The sequence below is a fragment of the Vicugna pacos genome, chromosome 5 (genome assembly GCF_048564905.1).
Source record: "Vicugna pacos chromosome 5, VicPac4, whole genome shotgun sequence".
Lineage (NCBI taxonomy): Eukaryota > Metazoa > Chordata > Mammalia > Artiodactyla > Camelidae > Vicugna > Vicugna pacos.
The window spans coordinates 84,543,586-84,563,065 of record NC_132991.1 but is presented as its reverse complement, the minus strand read 5'-3'; the positions used below and the strand labels follow the sequence as shown (position 1 = coordinate 84,563,065).

At 43.0% G+C, this 19,480-nt stretch overlaps 1 protein-coding gene across 2 annotated transcripts in view; it reads left to right on the top strand.

Moving 5' to 3' along the window:
• The window catches only part of DOCK10 (dedicator of cytokinesis 10), a 242,080-nt gene extending 223,961 nt beyond the window's left edge, over positions 1–18,119 (top strand). For both annotated transcript variants that reach the window (XM_072961744.1, XM_006207934.4), the window contains exons 51-56: positions 6,999–7,145; positions 9,334–9,544; positions 10,750–10,940; positions 13,148–13,248; positions 13,398–13,536; positions 17,364–18,119. In XM_072961744.1, coding sequence (XP_072817845.1) covers positions 6,999–7,145; positions 9,334–9,544; positions 10,750–10,940; positions 13,148–13,248; positions 13,398–13,536; positions 17,364–17,480 — 906 coding nt within the window. In that variant the 3' untranslated portion in view covers positions 17,481–18,119. The remainder of the gene's footprint in view (positions 1–6,998; positions 7,146–9,333; positions 9,545–10,749; positions 10,941–13,147; positions 13,249–13,397; positions 13,537–17,363) is intronic.
• Positions 18,120–19,480: the final 1,361 nt, after the last annotated feature.

The window sequence follows — 19,480 nt, the reverse complement described above, 5'->3', positions numbered from 1 at the left end:
CCTCATACTGGAAAGTAAAATTTAATTGAAAATTTTTTAAGAAGCAAAATCTATAACATGCCAGGAAACAAAGAATTCCTAGGGGCTCCAGCATGTCAAAGCCATGAACCTTTGACTTTAAAATCATGCATTTTCTTTTCTCTAACTTTCAACCCATCACTGTGTCTCAGCAGAGCGTGATACAGTTTTGTTGCCCACACCGCAGGTCAATATAATTTTAAAGTTATCTTCCTCAACTTACTGCACAAACAGCGAACAAGACTGAAAATAATAGCTCGCCATCACATTGGCCTGAAAGTAAAGTGAACTTCAATTGCGTATTAATTATGAGGGTCTCCGAGCAGTGCTTTAAGGGGAATAAACCCAGGCATTGTCCTGTTTCTTTCCAGGAAGGCTTGTAACACTAGTATATTTCAGCAGCCATATTTCAGACTATGATTTTATGGAGAAACATTCCATTCCTTTATTTGCACAGTTGGAATGACTCTCAGCCTTCTCAGTTCCTTTTTTTCCTCCCTTCTTGTAAAAGCACGGTTATGCAAAGCTTCTTGTTCTCTTCAGAATCTTTTAAGGCTGCAAGAGAAGGTGTCAAATCCGTTCTAGATCATTCTACATCATTTCCCATTGATGTCTTTTGGAAAATGTATATTGTCCTCTAATCACCAAAGGCAGCTTAAAAACTAACTTCTGAATTAATAAAAATAGCTGCTCTCTACCTGGAAAGGAAAGTGCCACTAGGCAGCCACTTACGATAAATGAATTAGTCCAATGCAGATTTCCTCCACTGCGCAGGAGCGTCAGGACCATGGAAACAGAGAAAGCTAGTGGTGTGAGGGATAGAGATGTGGGGGATGGTCTGTAGAAAGAAGCTAAATTTAGACATTTGGGGTTCTCTGGAGAAGAGTCTGAACTGTCTAGGTGACAGTGTATATCGGGGAGAGAGGAATGCGGGGCTCTACAGGAGAAGGAAAAGGAGATGATACCTTGCAAGTCCGTGATAAACAGAAGATAAGCAATTCTTGACCTTCCTGAAACATTAGCAAGAAAAAATGGCAGAAAACCTTTTAAGGAAGGGAAGGTGGGAGTTGAGGGATCGTAAGGGAAGAACAAGGGTTTCTGGGGACTGACCACAAGCTAGCTGAGGAGTACAGAGGTGGCACAGAAGATGTGTGTTCAGCAAACCTAGATTTGAGTCTACGACCCTGCAGGCGATCTTTGCAATGAAAAAGTAATAAACTACCGTTAGTAGTCTGGTCACGGAAAACAGACTGCCTACCTGAGGGTTTCTCCAACCCACATCTAAGATGCTGCTTACTAAACAGATGGAAAAGAAACAAATCAAAAGCATGCTTCTTTCCGACTAGATGTTAATGCAGATGTTTGCTCTTTTCTTCTTTTGGTCTCGATTGTTGCAGGCTGTGGTAAGTTCCCCCCCTCTCTCTCTCCACGTGCATGCTCTAATAAGCCTCACACTCCCCTCCGTTTGGTTTTACTGAACCTTAACTTTTTTGTGCAAATGAACATTTGGTACAAAGGTGAGATAATCCTGCTTCCATTCATTTTGGAGTCATCCTGCACTTCTGGAACTAAATTATGTTTATTCCAGTTATCAGAATTACAAAAATGTATCCTTTATTTTTCACATAGAGTATCTTTCTGCACAAAGGTAGGTGTAGTCAGAAAACCTACACACACACACACGCATACACACAGATATGTATGGAAACTGCATGTTTGAATACATTGGTAGTAGACTCAGTATTGGAGTTTGCCTGCTCATTTCAGGCCACCAGAGTTGCAGCTGATTAAGAAGAGCACGGTGGGCAGAATCTCAGAAGTTGCAGCGGTGGCCATTGGTGGGGATCTTCCCAGGGTCCCGAAAGGACCCAACCCTTTTCCAAAGGAGCATTATGAGAAACAGGGCTGTCTTTGGTGGTGAGCTCTGAGCATTCTCAGAGGTGATGGCACTAATTCCCAACACAAATGATGAGCAGTGAACTAGACCTTTACCGGGAAAGTCAGGTTAAGTCTCCTGAGATGCAGAGAGAAGCACCGTAAGAAATCTGGAGGACAAGCCGAGGGGAGGTGACACCCCAGTACCTAAAGTTCTGCAACACAGAATTTTCTTTGTGTTATTTTGACCCATATGAAACAGCCCATATTCAACCATTTTTTACTTACAAAGATGGCAAATTCATGTGTTTCAACATAATTATTGCTAAGTAAGCTGGAAAGACAAATTCTTTTGGTACCCACACACTGTCCACAGTCAGCTCTCTTCTCTGACGAGAACATACTTTTTTGTAATTCTTTAAATCCCTTTCCCAACCCATGCCATATCGGTATTTTTCTACCTTCATTTGTGAATTTGGTGTCACGAGTCTTTAACTCACCTACTAAAAGAATCCCTGAAAACCCCTGTACTAAACAGACTAGGGGGCGACGGGGAAGGACTGGGAAAGCCACTTTCAAATGACCTAACTTTGTTCTTTTTGCATACTCCTCAGTAAGTGTGCTGATCGTGCACCTGGCTTTTTGTTTTTAATTCTGCTAGTATTCTCAGTTGTCTTTTATTCCAAAGTCCAACCTGAGCTTAAAAGGCAAGATGTTTTGTTAAATCTGCAGACCCAAGTACATGCCTAAGCATGGACTCTGCCAACTCCACCCCCAGCTGCCTTTGAACAAGGAAAGCTAATGGAGGTCTCTCTGATAACCAGGGATTTAGAGCCTCAGTCGCCATCGTTCAGTGATATTCAAATACCTGTCCCACGACACCAAATGGAGAGTGTGATCGATTGGAGTCAGCAGGAGCAGACAGGGCACATCACTTCGTACTTGATGATAAAGAAATACCGGACAGACTTGAACATTCCCCCGAACGTGTACAGAATGAATGTTCTAAAGATCTAAGATAAAATCTTGAATTTCATTAGCATAATCCCCATGGTCAGAAATCATTTCTTTTTCATGATGGTACCGTATGTCCCTGTAAAATTCACCTTTTAGTATCCAATTTGATGTCTTGCAGTCATGTTACAAAGATTACAGCAATATAATAGACAATTGGCTTTTTACTTCCGCAAAGGCCTTTGGGTAAATATTTTCACATCCCCTGCAGAATAATGCTTTCATTTTACAATATTGGCTAGAGTAGTTAATATTATGTCTGCAATGAGCCAGACACTAGAAAACAAGTTGGAAACTGTTCTTTTGTGGCAAGAACTTTAAAAATGCAAGTCTTGCATAGCATGAATTTTCTAATGCAACACCTGGCATCATTGACTACGGAAATTTTCCACAGAGCAGCCTATATGGAACATCCCCAAAGTGTCCCTGAAGTATTCATTTCCAGAGTAATGAAACGCCAGAAGTGATCAAACATCAACTGTAATCAATGAAATCCTGAGGCTCTGGTATTTAGCATGAAAGCAAGCAAGCGAATGCTCATTGCATAACTTAAAACATCAGATGGCCCTGGAATGAAATGAGGGAAAGGCCTGGGGGAATTTTACTCTATTCATCAAAGGACGCAGATTCCATGATTCTCAATCATGCCTACGTGGGTGTAGATGCATTGCAGAATTTTGATAGAAGAGGGATTGGGGCGGGGGGAGGGTGCATGTGTACTGTCTGCAACCATCGTCTCCACATTAGGATGTGATACATCCTTCTGACTCCCCTCCTATATAAAGGTCACTGATATGTGTATATGTATAATATATATCAGATTGGCTTCATATTTATATGGAGCCATTTCTCTGCATCCTTGAAGGTTTCCTTCGTGTTTAACATTTAGCTTATTAGGATTTTATGACCCATCTTTTATATGGTAGATTCCTCTTTGAACCCATTCCTCTGTGAACTTTGAATCAGTGGAATGTAACGGTGGGGATGTGTATATTTGACACCCCAATAATGATCCAGGGATATTGCAAGATTCTGAAGTACCTGCAGAAACGTCTAAGAAGGAGTTAGTGATTTTAGTTGTCAGTTTATTGAAGTACATTTTAAAACAGAGTGTTGCCTTGAAGTTTCATACATCAAGTGTGTTAACTCTACCGACGCAAAGTCCTTGTTTAACTAGGCTGCGTGCTGGTTCCTGACCACAGCAGATCAGGGTGTTTCACCTTGTAAAATGACATTTTGAAAAATCAAACTAGCTAGGGAAATGCAGAGGTCACATTTCTGTTGCCTTGAAATGTAGTCTCCTCATCATCTTGGGGCTAAGACCAAAGAGAAGCTGCCCCTGGGTTTTCATTACCTGGTGTCCCTAAGCATAAGTCACCTAGTTCATGGCCTGAGCATTAAACTTCCTTAAGATAGTGCCCTGTGCCTCGCTGGGCTTTGCTTTGATAGTTTCTCTGGGTGAAAGGTAAGCTCGCATTCCAGTCATTGTCAGACATGCCATTTCTCTGGCTCCAAAAGCTCTTACACAATCGCTGGCAGGTAGCAGATTAGATACTACATCCTGCTGCTCCAGCACCCTTCTGTAAGGCCGTCTCAGTAAGTTTATAGCTCCATGTTCTGAAATCAATTAACTAATTCTCAATTCAGAAATTTGTTAGGGGAAAACATTCACAGCGACTGATAACTTAATTAATTAATTAATTAATTCTAGTCTTTCTGAACAATCACTTACCAAAATATCAAAATGAGCATCAGTAGAACTGTTACAATAAGGAAAAGTGTAGTTTCCAAGCAAGAGAAAGCCTGGAGGTTTGTATTTTTAAGCACCCAAAACTCCGTTAAGCTGTTTCCCTGCATATTAGCCAAAACTCAAATTGCTTCACTGACGCAGAGTTTTTTTCTGTATTATTGTCATCATCGTCCTCCTCATCACAGATAACAACACTCACCAGTGGCCTGTGGTGTCCCTGTCCTTAGGGGCCCCTGAGTCTGAATGTGTACTGTGTCCCGTCCTCCAGACCAAGGAGTCAGGATGAAAGAAAGTCACAGGTCATGACCAAGACCACAAAGGTCATGGTGATGACAATAAAATACTGCTTTTACCACTCCTTTTTGCTAACTCTCGATTCGGAAATTTGTTAGGGGAAAAAAATTCACAACGATAATGTCTCTTTGTGCTGGTTTTCACACCACGGTGAGAAAATCTTTTCCTGGAACTTAGAGTCATTTTTCTCATTGAAATGGAAGTTGTGGGTGTGGCTTCAGTTACTGCCCTGCGGGGATTCTGGTTGCTGGCCTCAGAAGTCTTATTTCTCTGATGTGTCAGTCTGTCAATTTTAGCCACTAACTTCTGACCTTGAATTAGACAAAACTCCACAAAGACAGCAACAGAGAAAAACCTAGCAGGCCGGAAGTCGTGTGGGAATGGGGCCAGACCTCACTACCCCTACAGAGTCTCGAGGGATGACAAGGAGAGGGTTTTCATGCTGTCAACACCAGACTGTCACTGTTTTAGCAATTTGGGGTCAAGCTACTCAGAATCAGCTGTGTGGGTCTTGAACATTTTTCAAAGAAATCGTTCAATAAAAACATCTTTATTAAAAGCAATGAAATCTTTTCCAATTATACTTGGTGCAAATATATCCTTTTATGATGTAAACCCTCTAAGAACTATTTCATTCATCTGTTTATGCATTTAACTAATGCACAGTGATGTTCCTCTGAAGACCAGACACTGTGCTAAACACTGGGCATGTGATGTTGAACAAGACACTCTTCCTGCCTTTAAAAAGCTCAGAGTCAGTGAGGGAAACACAAGGAAACAGGCAATTACCTGCTTAACAAGAATCGTGCTGGTGAATGTGGCCTGCCCCTTGTCTTGAGTTACAGCCCACTGATGACAGAAAGTACACTGTGCATGGTGGTCAGACTCACATGGATGGAAGTGCTCTACGAGTATAAAGCACCACACAGAGGTGACTTGTAATTATTATTTTTAGATTGCCTCCCAGTAGCCACGGGAAGAAAAATGAAAAACAGCATTGGAACATTTAACCCATTTTTTACATATATTGAATATTTTTAAATAGTCAAAAATGATCAAACAAACAAAAAGTACGGCTAAGATTCTTCGTGACCTCCAGTATCTTCACGCAGCCCTCCAGAGCCATTTCCTGGAGGTAAACTCTGCAGTCAGAAGAAGTCAGAAGCTCTTGGATTCTTAACTCCAGACCTACTATATTCTGAGTATTCTGAAGCTACGTGTATTCCAGAGGAAAAATGCCTGTGTCTCTTCAATGAGAAGGAATTATAAAGCTAGCTTCATTATCCTCAGTGGAATCTTCCCTTCCCTCTGTTTCAAACCAGATAAATACATTAATGGAGGTGAAAACCTACTTGTTCCTATGCCATAAAAATGAAGACATGATTACTTTAATTTTCAATCCTATGAGGTCTAGTTTTACAAGAATGTAAATAGTCTATTAGGGAAATAAGCTGAGTGATGAAATTGCATATAGCCGAGTTACATCAGGCCCCTGATGACATATTCAGTGTAAAATTTTCTAAAATATCAGTACTTGGAGCACAGCACATGTCATTTTTGTTATGGCTTTTCATCTAAGATGATGTGGGACGCGTATCAACCCACGTAGGTACTGTTACGCACCCTGTAGTGTTTCCTACACTAGTTTCAAAGACTTTAAGAAGACTTTAATAAAACGATACTGCTCTTTGAAAAATAACAAGAGTACTCCAGACTTTGTGTTCTGCACTAAAACACCACATGAGGGCATTCTTCCCCTAAAATATATGCAAGCAGGTCTCACCAGTGATTAGCTTTCATCAAGAAAAACGTGTAAGATGCCGCATGAGGTTCTTTGGCCTGGAGAGGGAGTATTTACATGAATGACTGGTTCTGACATGATATTTTGTTTCCTTCACTTGATTTTTCTCTGACAGGGTGCTAATCCGTGGCTTGGAAGGCAGTGAAGGCTGGATATGATATTTAAGTAAATGGTTTTTGTTTTGCCTGTGATTTGCAGTTGGAGGTCTCTAATAAAAATTGGTGGTTCACTGTATGTCTTCCATAGGGTTTTTTTGAAGAAGAAGAAGGCAAAGAGTATATTTATAAAGAGCCCAAGCTGACAGGTCTCTCTGAGATTTCCCAAAGACTGCTCAAACTCTACGCCGATAAATTTGGAGCAGACAATGTGAAGATAATCCAAGACTCCAATAAGGTAGGGGAAAATCAACATTTGTGCAAGTACAAAGAAATGGCTTTTAAACTGCGTTTGTTGAAATTTTAAATCTCTGCCCAACTATGCAGAGTAAACTACCTAGACTCTTTTGGGTGTTTTGGTAGTTTGTTTATTGGTTGATTGGTGGTTTCTCGGGAGGTGGGAGGAGTGTCAAAAACCCTACACACGTTTGAGTAATGTTTAGGTAATCCTGGAAACAACTTACTATAGCCACTACCTCTTGCGTAGGCTGTTTTCATTTGAGTAGCGACCACAAGGTTAAAGTGATTGGACCTAATGGTGGACTTGGAGGAAAAAGCAAAAAAAAATACTTATTGAGTCATGGAGGTCTTCCTGGGTCATACCAATTTTGAAATCTATCCTCTGTGATAGGACCAGACTTGCCCATCAGATTGTATTAACCTGCAGACAACCAATTAACCTACTCCTGGCTCCAGAAAGCAAATACTGACATCCTCTGACGAGATTACTCAGAATCTCCCCGTACACTTTCATTTGTTACACCAGCCTCTCTTAAGCACCTACTGCATTCCAGGCCCAGACCTAGGACCTGGAGAACAGTCTCTTCGCTCCAGAGCTCACAGTTCACAGGAGGCTAAGAAGAGAAGGATGTGTGCAAACAGCTGGTTAAGTAGAACACAGTGAAGTGAAGCACAGGAGACACGGTCCACGTCTCCGAGTCATGCAGACAGAGCTCAGGACCAGGGGCTCCTTGCACACCTCATTCTTGGTTGGACAGTGCTTACAGAGGAGGGGGTGGTGATGTCTGAGCTGCAAATTGTAGGGTAGAAGGTGTTTTCTGGAAGCAAAGCTCATTCTGAGAAGCTAGCACATGCAGGGATGGGAGGAATGAAAGGGAAAAATGTGTTTGGAGGACAACAGGTCTTTGAAACACAAGTTGGGTAGAAAAATATGGCGGAAGGTGGAGCTAGAAAAGCTGGCTTGTGCTCAATTGTATGGGCCTCTACTGGCCCACGAAAGAGATCTTTTTCCCCTGGTCCTCTTGTACAAAGCTAGTATGGGGAGGGGTCCGAGCATGAGATTAGCTCACTGTGTCTGGGCAGAAGTTGTTACAAGTGTATTCACCATTCTTAACTTGAAAGGTACCACCCCGTTCCCCATAAAGATGGACAGAATTAGAACCGCTGTCACGGTGGCATGCCTCCATGCAAAGTAGAGGCAGAGCTCCCAGTGGTGCGAGAATGCCCGCTTTGGTGTGAGAACAACTGGAGTCTTCATTCCATCGAGCTGCCGCTTCCCAGCTGGTGATCCATCTTGGAGAAACTGGGCAGTCATGCTGAGTCTCCAGTTTTTAATCTGTAAAGTGGTTACAGTTATATCCAGCCTATAGTGCAATTACTAGTAGCGTTGCGCGTAGATTCCTGAGCGTCCCGAAGTCTCTGGAATTAGATAAGCTGCGGGAGGGTAGACGGATGGAGGAAACTGGAAAGTCTGAAAGTCTTCAGGGAGTCATTAGAAAAGAGTCTGAGGGTCAGCTCCTCCACCTGGAAGGGGAGCAAAAGCCGTTCTCTGGCTTTTTTGGTGGGGAGGAGGGTTAGGGGACAGCCTGTCTTTCTTGCTATTTGTCAAGCCTATTTACCAAAGCAGTTAGTTTAAAAAAAGAATAATACAGAATGATTGATTGCAGATTAGAGAAGGAATTTGAGAAATTGAAAATAAACATATCTGCAGTCATATGATAGGTAATCGGTTCGCCTGAGAAGCAGACCAGGATCCTTCCTTCCACACATTACAAGCCCACAGCCGACGGCCCCCATCTAGGGACATGGCTGAATCGTAGGGGGATAAAGAGATACTTCCCACTCTCAAGAACCCTGTATTCTAGGCACAGGTGAAGACATCCATTACAGAAAAGAAAGAAAATAAAAGCTTAAAGAATATGACATGGCCAAGTTCTTATGTTTCAAAGAGCCCCGGATACTCAGCAAGCAGGCGCCAGCGCTGCCTCTGCCACCATCTGGCTACGTGACCACAGTCCAGCCAGTCACTCTGTCTCTGGTTGCAGTTCACCCAGCTCTGACACGAGCTGGCTGCTTTCCTCCGAGGGGAGAGGGACAGCTCAGGACGCCAGGCTGAGGGAACGCAGAGCCTCCCACTTTTCTTTCAGGCTCACCCCGCTTTCTTTGCCCATCATGTGTTAAAACAGGTAAACCCCAAGGATTTGGACCCCAAATACGCCTACATCCAGGTGACCTATGTCACACCATTCTTTGAGGAAAAGGAAATGGAGGACCGGAAGACAGATTTTGAAATGCACCACAACATCAACCGCTTTGTCTTTGAGACGCCCTTCACGCTGTCGGGCAAGAAGCACGGGGGCGTGGAGGAGCAGTGCAAGCGGAGGACGGTCCTGACAAGTAGGTGCAGACCCGCAGGGCGGCCTGTTCCCTCCGTTAGGCTGGATGCGTGGAAATCAAGACATCTCAGTCCCGCAGACAAGTACCCAGCATGTGCTAACTTGGCCACGTGTGCCGGGAAGCGCAGATTTCCTCTTGTTTGTTCTCGTTCAGGAGGGGGACCCTTGACCAGTCAACCGGGACAGAAGCTGTCATAGAGTCACTTTGCGTACCTCTTCCCTTTAGATTGTCCAGTCGTGAAGGTCATGGCGTCGGTGTCTTGGGAAAGCACTCTGAGCTTTCCCTCCCTCTCTCCCTGTACCTGCCCTCAGTTCCTGCAGGGTTCACTGCTCTCAGAATTGTAGGCTTTGGGGCAAGATTCTAAACCACTCGGGAATTCGGCTTCCCCATCTGTAAAATGAATGGAAGAGACGGCCTTCCGCGTCCCTTCCAGTAGCAGATGGATCAGTTCCATGAGCTGGCCTTCCTTTCACTGACTCAGCAAACACTGGACAGACGCCTCCAGGCGCTGGGCACTGTTCTGGCAGTTCAGGCAAATCAAACACCATGCTTGCCTTCAAGGTGCCCACCGCCGGGTCGGAGAGAGAGCCAGGCAGAGTGAGAATTTCAGGCGAGCCCAGCCTGAGAGATGAAAGGCGGTCTTAGGGCAGACGGAGGCGGGAGGGGAGCACAGGTCGCCGAACCAATGTTACCTAAGCCGCCTGCGGAGGTGAGCTGGGCAGGATGATGCAGGACATGGGGAGCAGTGACCTCCGAACCGCAGGGAACATTCACCTTCCATAAACTTTTCCAGAACTTTCGCAATAAAAAAAACCTACCACAAATGTACTATATGCTACTCAGTATCTGTGTGAGCACTCTTTATTGTGGTTTAGTGCGGTTTTACTTGAATTATAAGTTGCGGTGGTAGCTTTCATCTTTTCAGTGTTTTGAGACTCTGAAGGTCTAGTCCAGCCTTGGGAGCCAGGGCACGTTGGCTAGTGGAGTGTGGGAGAACATGCCAGGAGACAGTAGCTGGGGCAAAACAAAGAGGTGTGGGAGAGCATGGCACACGGCAGGAGAAGTAACCCACAGACACAGAAAACACACAGGATGCAATGTTCTGCATGCAAAGGAAAGATACCGGATCGTTCTGATCGTCAAGGGACCCCTTGACTCTTCCGCAACCCTTGACCTCTAAATGCTCCTGTGTTGTTTTTGTGCAGCCAGTCACTTGTTCCCCTACGTGAAGAAGAGGATACAGGTCGTCAGCCAGTCGAGCACGGAACTGAATCCTATTGAAGTGGCGATTGATGAAATGTCCAAGAAGGTTTCTGAGCTCAATCAGCTTTGCACAATGGAGGAAGTGGACATGATCAGACTGCAGCTCAAACTTCAAGGAAGCGTCAGCGTGAAGGTAGGCATCGCCCAGAGCTGAGATGCACATGGCCGGTGGAGCCTGGTACCCAGCGCCCCTTGAAATTTGTTAACAAAGAGTATAAGAGACATTTTTCTATTTGTGATATCATCCAACACCTTCGTCTGAGTCTTTACAATTTTGTTTCTTTGTAAATGCACGTGTATGGCGCCAAACACCTGGAGATAAGCCCTCCTTGAGTTTAGTTGAAATGAAATTTCTTCTTCCTCAGCCCTCCTTTCCCATCGTCTCTGGAGAAACTCTGTTCTATAATCTAAATTCTAACAAATGAAGTAATGAATGAATAAGCACGGCTCTCAGCTAAGTATCTGTCACTAAGAGCCTTCTAAAACTGTTCAGAAACAAATTTTTTAAAAATGTTTATTAGTTCATAAAACGTGCATCAGTATTTGTCCAACTGTCAGGGTCCCAAGAGGAAACAGATGGCCGGCTCACAGTGGGTGACTGAAGAAAGTATAATAAAGAGATGATGTGAAAAAGTATAAGCAGTATTTAGGAAAACCAGAGGACGGACACCAGGGCTAGTTAGGCTGAGGGGCTGTGGCCCTCCCAGGACTTGGAGACTCAGGGGAGAGAAGAGTCAGTGGAGGCAGAGAGAGCTGGGAAAGCCAGCTGATGATCGACAGGCAGACAGACATGGTGTGTGCGGGAGGACGCAAGCAGGAAGCCCTGAGCCCAGATACCCTCGCAGAGCTGAGACTGGGGTGCAGCCAGTGAGGCACTCACCTTGGGCACAACATTTAAGGGGGCAGCAAAAACTCAGCAATCAAGATAAAATATCTTTTTTTTTAATTGAAGCCTAGTTGGTTTGCAATGTTGTATTAATCTCTGGTGTACAGCATAGTGATTCAGTTATATGTATATATATATTCCTTTTCATATTCTTTTTCATTATAAACCATTATAAGGTATTGAATATAATTCCCTGTGCTGTGTACTAGAGCACAGAAGGAGTTGTTTATCTATTTTATATATAGTAGTGTGTATCTGCAAATCCCAAACTCCCAATTTATCCCTCCACCCCCAAGAGAAAAGAATATCATAGTGCAATATTTTTAAAAATTGAAAGGAAACCTTCCAAAATCCATAATGAGCAAAATATTAAAATTTTAAATAAAGGCATACGAGAAACAGTGCCACGCAGAGCTATGTGGGAGCCTGAGGCCAAAGGAAAGCTGAGTAACGTTGATCCTGACACTGACCCGGCCCTCCTCTTTCCTGCCCACCTCTTGTCTGGGTCCCCATAGCTGACTCAAATAATAATAAAAATAATGATAAATTTTTAAAGGTAAAAGAGCCAATGTTATACTCCCAGTGGGACAGCCTTCCTCAGCACATAGGTAAGCAGAGGGAAGTGGAGACCGGATCTGGAGAAATAAAGCAAAGCATTGAATACTGTTGACCCACTCCGCCACACTGGACTCACCTGGCAGGCACAGAAATCGGAAGATGCCTCAAATACAGTATTGGCTTCCTTCTTTTTTTTACCTTATTCCTGCCAAGCCCCACAGTCACATAGAAAGGCTCCAAGCCCTGAAGAATACAGACTCCTCTGCGCACGTGTGTGAGCGTGAATAGGACATGGCATTGTGGAGTCCCTCAGCAGGCTGACCAGTGCCTCCTTGGGCCAGAATTTCAGCCAGGCTCTCAAGCAAGATGCAAGAAAAAGGGTTCCCATGGTGGTGCCTCGACCACTACCACCGTGGAATGTCCCTTATTAATAGTTACATGTTTGCTTGCATGTTCATAGGGGAAAAAAGTAACTAGCTCATCAGATGTTTGACTTCACAGGTGTTAAGTTTATTGCAGTAAATAAAGGTGAGTCTAGTTTTCAAAATTATTTAGAAAATGAGTACACTGGAAATTGACGCAACATTGTAAACTGACTATACTTCAACAACAACAAAGAAAGGCAAGAAGGGTGCAGGCAGAAAGGGGGACACAGCAAAAACTGAAATGGTGGGAAGTTTGGGAAGGATGGCAGTGATGTGCGGCGCTCAGATGCATCCATTAGTAGCTCATCGACTAGTGGGAGGACAGCAGAGGGGACGGGTAACAAATGAGCAGACTGCAGGCGATGCGAGAGAACTGGGGTTCCATCACGTGGGTGCCACTCCTTCTGGCTGCAGAGAAGGCCTCCCGGAGGAGGTGACACCATCGGCATCCAGTTCTCTTCTCCCCATTAGGTTAATGCCGGGCCCATGGCCTATGCACGAGCTTTCCTTGAAGAAACCAATGCAAAGAAATATCCTGACAACCAAGTAAAACTTTTGAAGGAAATCTTCAGGTAAGTTTTTCCTTGTGGCGATGTCCCCCCTTGAGTTCCTTCAGACAGGACGTCTTCAATTGCTCAGGAAGCCATCTGAGCCACCCTGACTCTGACCTGCCACTTTCTGTAGCTGCTTGTTACAAATGCGCTTCCTACTGTCTCAAAAGGCAATTTGCAGATGCGTGTGGGCAGGCCCTGGACGTGAATGAGCGCCTCATCAAGGAGGACCAGCTGGAGTACCAGGAGGAGCTGAGGTCCCACTATAAGGACATGCTCAGCGAGCTCTCGGCAATCATGAATGAGCAGGTGAGGCTTTGCCCGGGTGGCCCGCGCGGTCCATTCATAGAAAGCGCCCATTTGATCCCCAGTGCCAGAAGGACCGGAAAGAATCTCTTTTTTTTTTTCTTGCTGCTAGTATTATTGTACTTACACAAGCACCATGTTTCTGAGCTGTTCTCTCCCCCAGGCACAACATCCCATCCCTCAAAGGAGAGATCAGGTTGGGGAAAATCCATAGGAAAACAAGATGAGAACCCAGGTGCTTTCCAGTTTTCAGAGATGTTTATCCAAACCGTGTGCGTTGATCTTCTAGAGCCAGTGGCACCTGTTAGACACCACAACATTGGGTGGCATTGACATAGAGCTTCCTGCCACTCCCATCACCCTGATTGAGCAGCTCACAACCCCTAGGCTGGGATGTGGAGGTCCACAGTTCTGCCACTAGGGGTCTCTGCACCATACTCAGGAAGAACACCAGGACTAGGGTCAAGGTCTTTGATGGTCAAGACTGGATCTCTGGAAGATGGAATTCGGATAAAACTCAATCCCCCCCACTACAAGCAAGTCATCCGTGATTTCTGGCACGTAGTCGGTATATTCTGTAAGACTGTACACAAGATGTTGACATTCAGGAATCACAGTACTTTTGGGGGGTACTGGGAATCAAGTGATCAAAAGCCAAGTTCTGCTTTTTTTGGCTTTCTTCCCAGCATCCATCAGCCCTCACACTCTACCTGGACATACCATCACCCATGGTCCCCTCCAAGAGTTCTTTACAGAAAAGTGAGGGGGAGAACTTGCACTGACCTCCCAACAGGGCCTCATGCACAGTAGCCTTTCATTAAATATTAATTCCCTTTCCCTTCCTTCAGCAGCCTAGTATTATAACCCTATTCACAAAACGTGAAATGTGTCATACACATCTTTTATTCTAGTTGCATTTCCCATATGTTTCTTTTTTCATCTTTCCCATCTCCTTCCACCCACATTTTAAACTCTCCATAGCAGCTAGAGAAAGAAATGCATAATTGACTTATGATGCAAAGATTAAATCTCCCTGGATAGGATTCCTAGAGGAGACAGTATCAGTTAGGGGTTGCTCAGGGGTAATGGAAATTAAATATTCAGGAGCAATGCCTTGATAGCGTGGGGAAATTATAAATCTGAGAGTGAAACAAAAAGAACCAACAGTGGATCTGAAAATTGGAAAAAGTGGCAAAGAAGTGCTTGTTTCCAACTGTAAATTGTACCTGGCCTTGAAACTTTGGGCAAAAATGCTTCTCTCTTTTTTTCCTGGCAGCTCTGTCGCGGTCCATGTTTATACAGCTTCTGCTCCTCTGTGTCTAGTATTTCCCTCAGTACTGTAAGCAAAAGTGGTATGTTTTTCTTTCCTTATGTCTATTCTGTCCTTTGTGGCCTTCTGGTCTACCTGTTCATTTTCGCCAGACACTTCCATAGTGACCAGTGTTCTCTAAGTGTTTATTTAATTAGAACAACTTTATTTCTATTTCAAGGTAGGTTGATATGAAAAAAAAAAGCTTACTAAAATCAAAAAGCTAAAGTGAACAACTTAGCTTTTAAATGGAAAATCTATACTCTATCAACTTCTCAAATACATCTGAGCTCATCTGTACCCAAAACAAAGATTCATTATACCTCAAAGTGCTAAAACAATAGTACAAAGACGAGAGAAAAAAAATTTCTTTTCCAGAAAACCTTTGCTAAGAGAAGCAGAATTTGACTCTGTGCTTCCTGGAAACATACGCAAAGAAAAGAAACTAATGGATTGCACAGGTCTTGTTATTCAGTAAAAGAAATAGATCTGTTGGCAGGAAAGATAAACTTTCTCCTCGTCCTGAGCTTCAGTGGGGATTTGTCACCTAGGGCTTTATATGTGGAACAGTGACTACAACACTCATGATTTCTTCAACGACTTTTTCCTTAAAAATGATTTACTAGTATATGGTCTTTCTACATTTCCACCTTAGATTAAACTGAGGACAAAATATTAACTTCTAACTCTGTGGAAGAGCTCCTAGAGGAAGAACTATTTGATTGATATCAGTCATTAGGTTTAAATTAACCACAGCGAAACTGTAAGTCATCTACAGCAAAATAAGCCATTTTCACGGCAACCACTGATAAGTGTTTTGAGTTGGTGGTAATGAACAATTTTCTGAAATCAGAAACAGCTAGCAAAGGATAGGGGTCCTTAAAGTCCAGTGTATTTTTTAAAACTGGGTATTTAATCTCAGTTTGGATTTATAACATTAAAAAATGTGTTTATTTCTTTTCTCAGTTTTTTTTTAATAAAAAGGCGTTTGACTGTAATGTTTGAGTTTGGACTCTAGTGGAGGGAAGGGCAGTCAAATTTGAGCATAATCTTGTAATGCATGAATGAACCATAATCTGTAACGCATGAATACCTTCTCATGACTATGTATCCATACACATATTTTGGAGACAGGTACATACACAATTACAGTGAAGAGAGAAATCCTACCATTAAACTTTGTAAAAATGGAAACAGCTTGAATGGATAGACAGACATAAATAGAAAGATAGAAATAGAATTAAATATGCCATTCACTCCAAGAGTGTCCAGAAAAGTCTTAGCTAAAAGGTTAAGACAGAAGCCACTACTTAGTGAAAGAACCTTTAATATGAGGTAAGAGATGGAGCAGGATGAAGTGGATGCTGGTGTGTAAAATGGAGATGTGGAGCTGGGGTAGCTTGAGTTGCTCAAGTGACAGGCAGGCAGTAATTACCTTTATGGGCAGCAGAATGTCATGCTGTTTTATAAACGGCCAAAAACCATAAAAGCCTCTTTTGATGGAGGCCAAAGTAATACGTATAACTACCTGGATGAAACATAAATAGGAAATGCTGATTCGGAGTCTGTTTCAACATTTAGAAGGGGGACAGCATAGTCGCATAGTCAATGGTGGTAACGGATATCAAATATAATATCAAATATTATATCAAAATATATATATCAAAACACAGCAACAAGAACACATCCGCTCTGTTACGGTGCCAAGCGGGCGAGATCCAAAGGCATGTTGGTTTTAGAATTTCAGATGCTTTTTGGATGCATTATTTGCCAAATTATTCAAGCAGAACTTGTGACATTGATCACAAGGAGAATGTATTGGTGGTGTAGAATTCATGGATGCTGGCTGTTTGGTGGGGAGGCAGAGTGGCAATTCTGGCTTGGAAGAGGAGTTGAGCTAACGCTTGGTAATGTGTGAAGTTAGTGGGGAAATCATCATAACAGGAAGTTTAAAATATTCATTAGGTCTCATCTGCACAGAGATTTTAGAGGTGCCTGGGGGCTTTTGCTGTTGTGATTGTGTTCACATAGCATGATTGGAATGGATCTGATGGGAGAGTATCATTTAGGCATATTAAGATTATTTTCAAAAGTAAAACCAGGCCAAGGTATATTTTTCTTGTATTTCCATTAATGCAAACACTCAAAGGAGATTTCAGATCTTTCCCTTTTCTGGCAGATTTTGACAGTACAAATTGCAAACTTTGTGGATAAAATAAAATTTCAGAATTACTCAAACACATTCGTAAGATTCATTCAGGCAGTTAAAAATACGTATCCGATAGTTGAAGAGTATTGGAAAGCTACTTCAAATCTTGTCAACATGGCTGTGATGCAGCTGGGGAAAAAAAATCTTTAGATATGCCTTGATAAGTGCATTTTCAAAATTTGCAGATTTCCCTGTGGGGAATTTTTTTTTAAGAAATCACTGTTTTGGGGGTTTAATTTTGTGTTTTGAGATACTAACACAAACCTCTCTGTTATCATTTTGTTTTGTCGTGTTGTTTTGTCCCGTCTCAAGATTACGTGCTGGGACGACCCTTCAAAGCGCGGAGTGGAGCGAACCTGCACGCGAGTCATTAGCAAGGCCACGCCCACTCCGTCCGCAGCCTCGGTCTCACCCAGCGCAGAAGTTTGAGGGAGAAAGAGAGCCTGCAGCGTCAGACGCGCCTCCAAGAGAACTCTGAATTTGCAGCTAATCTCCGGGAAGAGAAAGACAGACTTAATTTATTTGAAGATTTTAACGGTGTTAATATTTTTTTTTTACTTCGCTAGCTTGAGAATTTTGCCAGCCTCCAGATTTGCACATTTCTTACAGTTTTTTTTTTCCTTTGAGCGGCGTCGATCCAGCCAAGCTGAATGTTTGCTATGAAATTCCAATGAATGTGTAGCTCAAAAGCAAACCATAAGTTTGCTGTCGGTTACAGTATGTTCAGTACCCAGTCCTCGTACACATATTTTAAAGGTCAAAGTGAATGTTTTTGTAACATTTAAGCGTATTTCCAATGTAAATAAAAGATTGTAAAATACATGGTTTTTACCAACTTTAAAAGAACCTTTTTAGTTAATACTTATGACAGTGCTAAAATTATATGAATAACATTTCAGATACCATTATATTAAAATATTTGTGTATGTGTACAAAAGTGTTGATAAATACTAATCTTTAAAGTTTGTGGAATTTCTTTATTTGTAATATATGTGCTCTTAAAAGCAATGAAATGTGAAACTATAGAAGCCTTTTGTTGTTAATAGAAATAAAAAATACAGTTACTTTCCATTTGGTTTCATCTTGAAGAGTGGGTGAGTGGTCCGTGGGGTGAGGGGAGAATATAGCTCAGTGGTAGAGTGCATGCTTAGCATGCATGAGGTCCTGGGTTCAATCCCCAGTACCCTTGTTAAAAAACAAATAAATAAAAACCTTATAACCTCCCCCCCCCAAAAAAAACCAGAAACAAACAAAATAAAATAAAAGCGGTTCTTCAGACTGGATGTCTGTTGAATGCAACCCTACTCACGACTTTTGATGCCTTAGCAAGAAGTCAGGAAGAGGACTTGACCCTCAGTTGGGCAGTTCCTCCAAAGATCCACTTGACAGGACAGGGGTTTCCAATCCCAGGAGATTACTAGACTGATTTGAAGAAGATATAATGAATCAGAACCTCGAGGACTGTGGTAATTATTAAGATTATTCACAAATATTCCATCTGTACATTCTGTAAATGTGTGGTGGGACTGCACTTTCCTGCCTCTTTTGAAGTTAGACTTGACTGTACTGTAGCCATTGAAATGTGAGCAGAAGTGACATGTGCCACTTTCAGGCAGATACTTAAAAGCCAGGAAGTGGTTCTGCCCAGTCCCTCCCCCTGATGCAGACATCCCTAAAGGACGTGGAGATGGAGACTCCATCAGCCTGAGTCCCCGAGTGATCACCACGAGCAGACACACACATGCCACTCCCCCTAACCTTGTTGGACGCAGAGTCAGAAATCCATTTTGTTGTGTTAAGATTCCCGATATTCAAGGGTTATTCTTCCCAGCAGTGTCATGAGCTTATGCTGGCTGATCTGTGTTTTTATCAGGGTTGTGAGTGATACTCAGTCAGGTTTGGGGACAATTAATGCATCCCACCTCCCTCCCCTGGGCTCCTCCCACCAGTACAACTGAGCTGAACTCTCGCCATATGCAGCAGGCAAGCTCAAGAATATCACTTTATATTCATCCTCAGAAGCCATTCCAAAGGCCAAGCCTCCAGTGAGGAGAGTTTAGCTGATTTCATCTTTCTGCCCCGAGGATAGCGCTTAAAAGACATATGGAAATATTGTATATGCAGAAGTGACAAAGTGACATTTTAGATGGGAACTCTGACCCCTGGAGACTCACAGAACTGTTCTTTTCTCAAATAGAGTCCATTGCTTTGTGTAAAGAAAAGAAATGAAGGAAAAATGAAAGGAAGGAAGAAAAAGCCCTGAGGTGAGCTGACCTCTAGCTCAAAGCATCTCTCCCTGTGCTGGCTCCCGCTCTTGGTTCCGACTGCCTGGGTCAGCTTCTTGGCTTCTCTCCTCTAATTTCTCCACTTGGATTTTTAAGCTGCCTTAGACAGGATTACTGTCCCAGGAACCCAGGAAGACTCTGCCT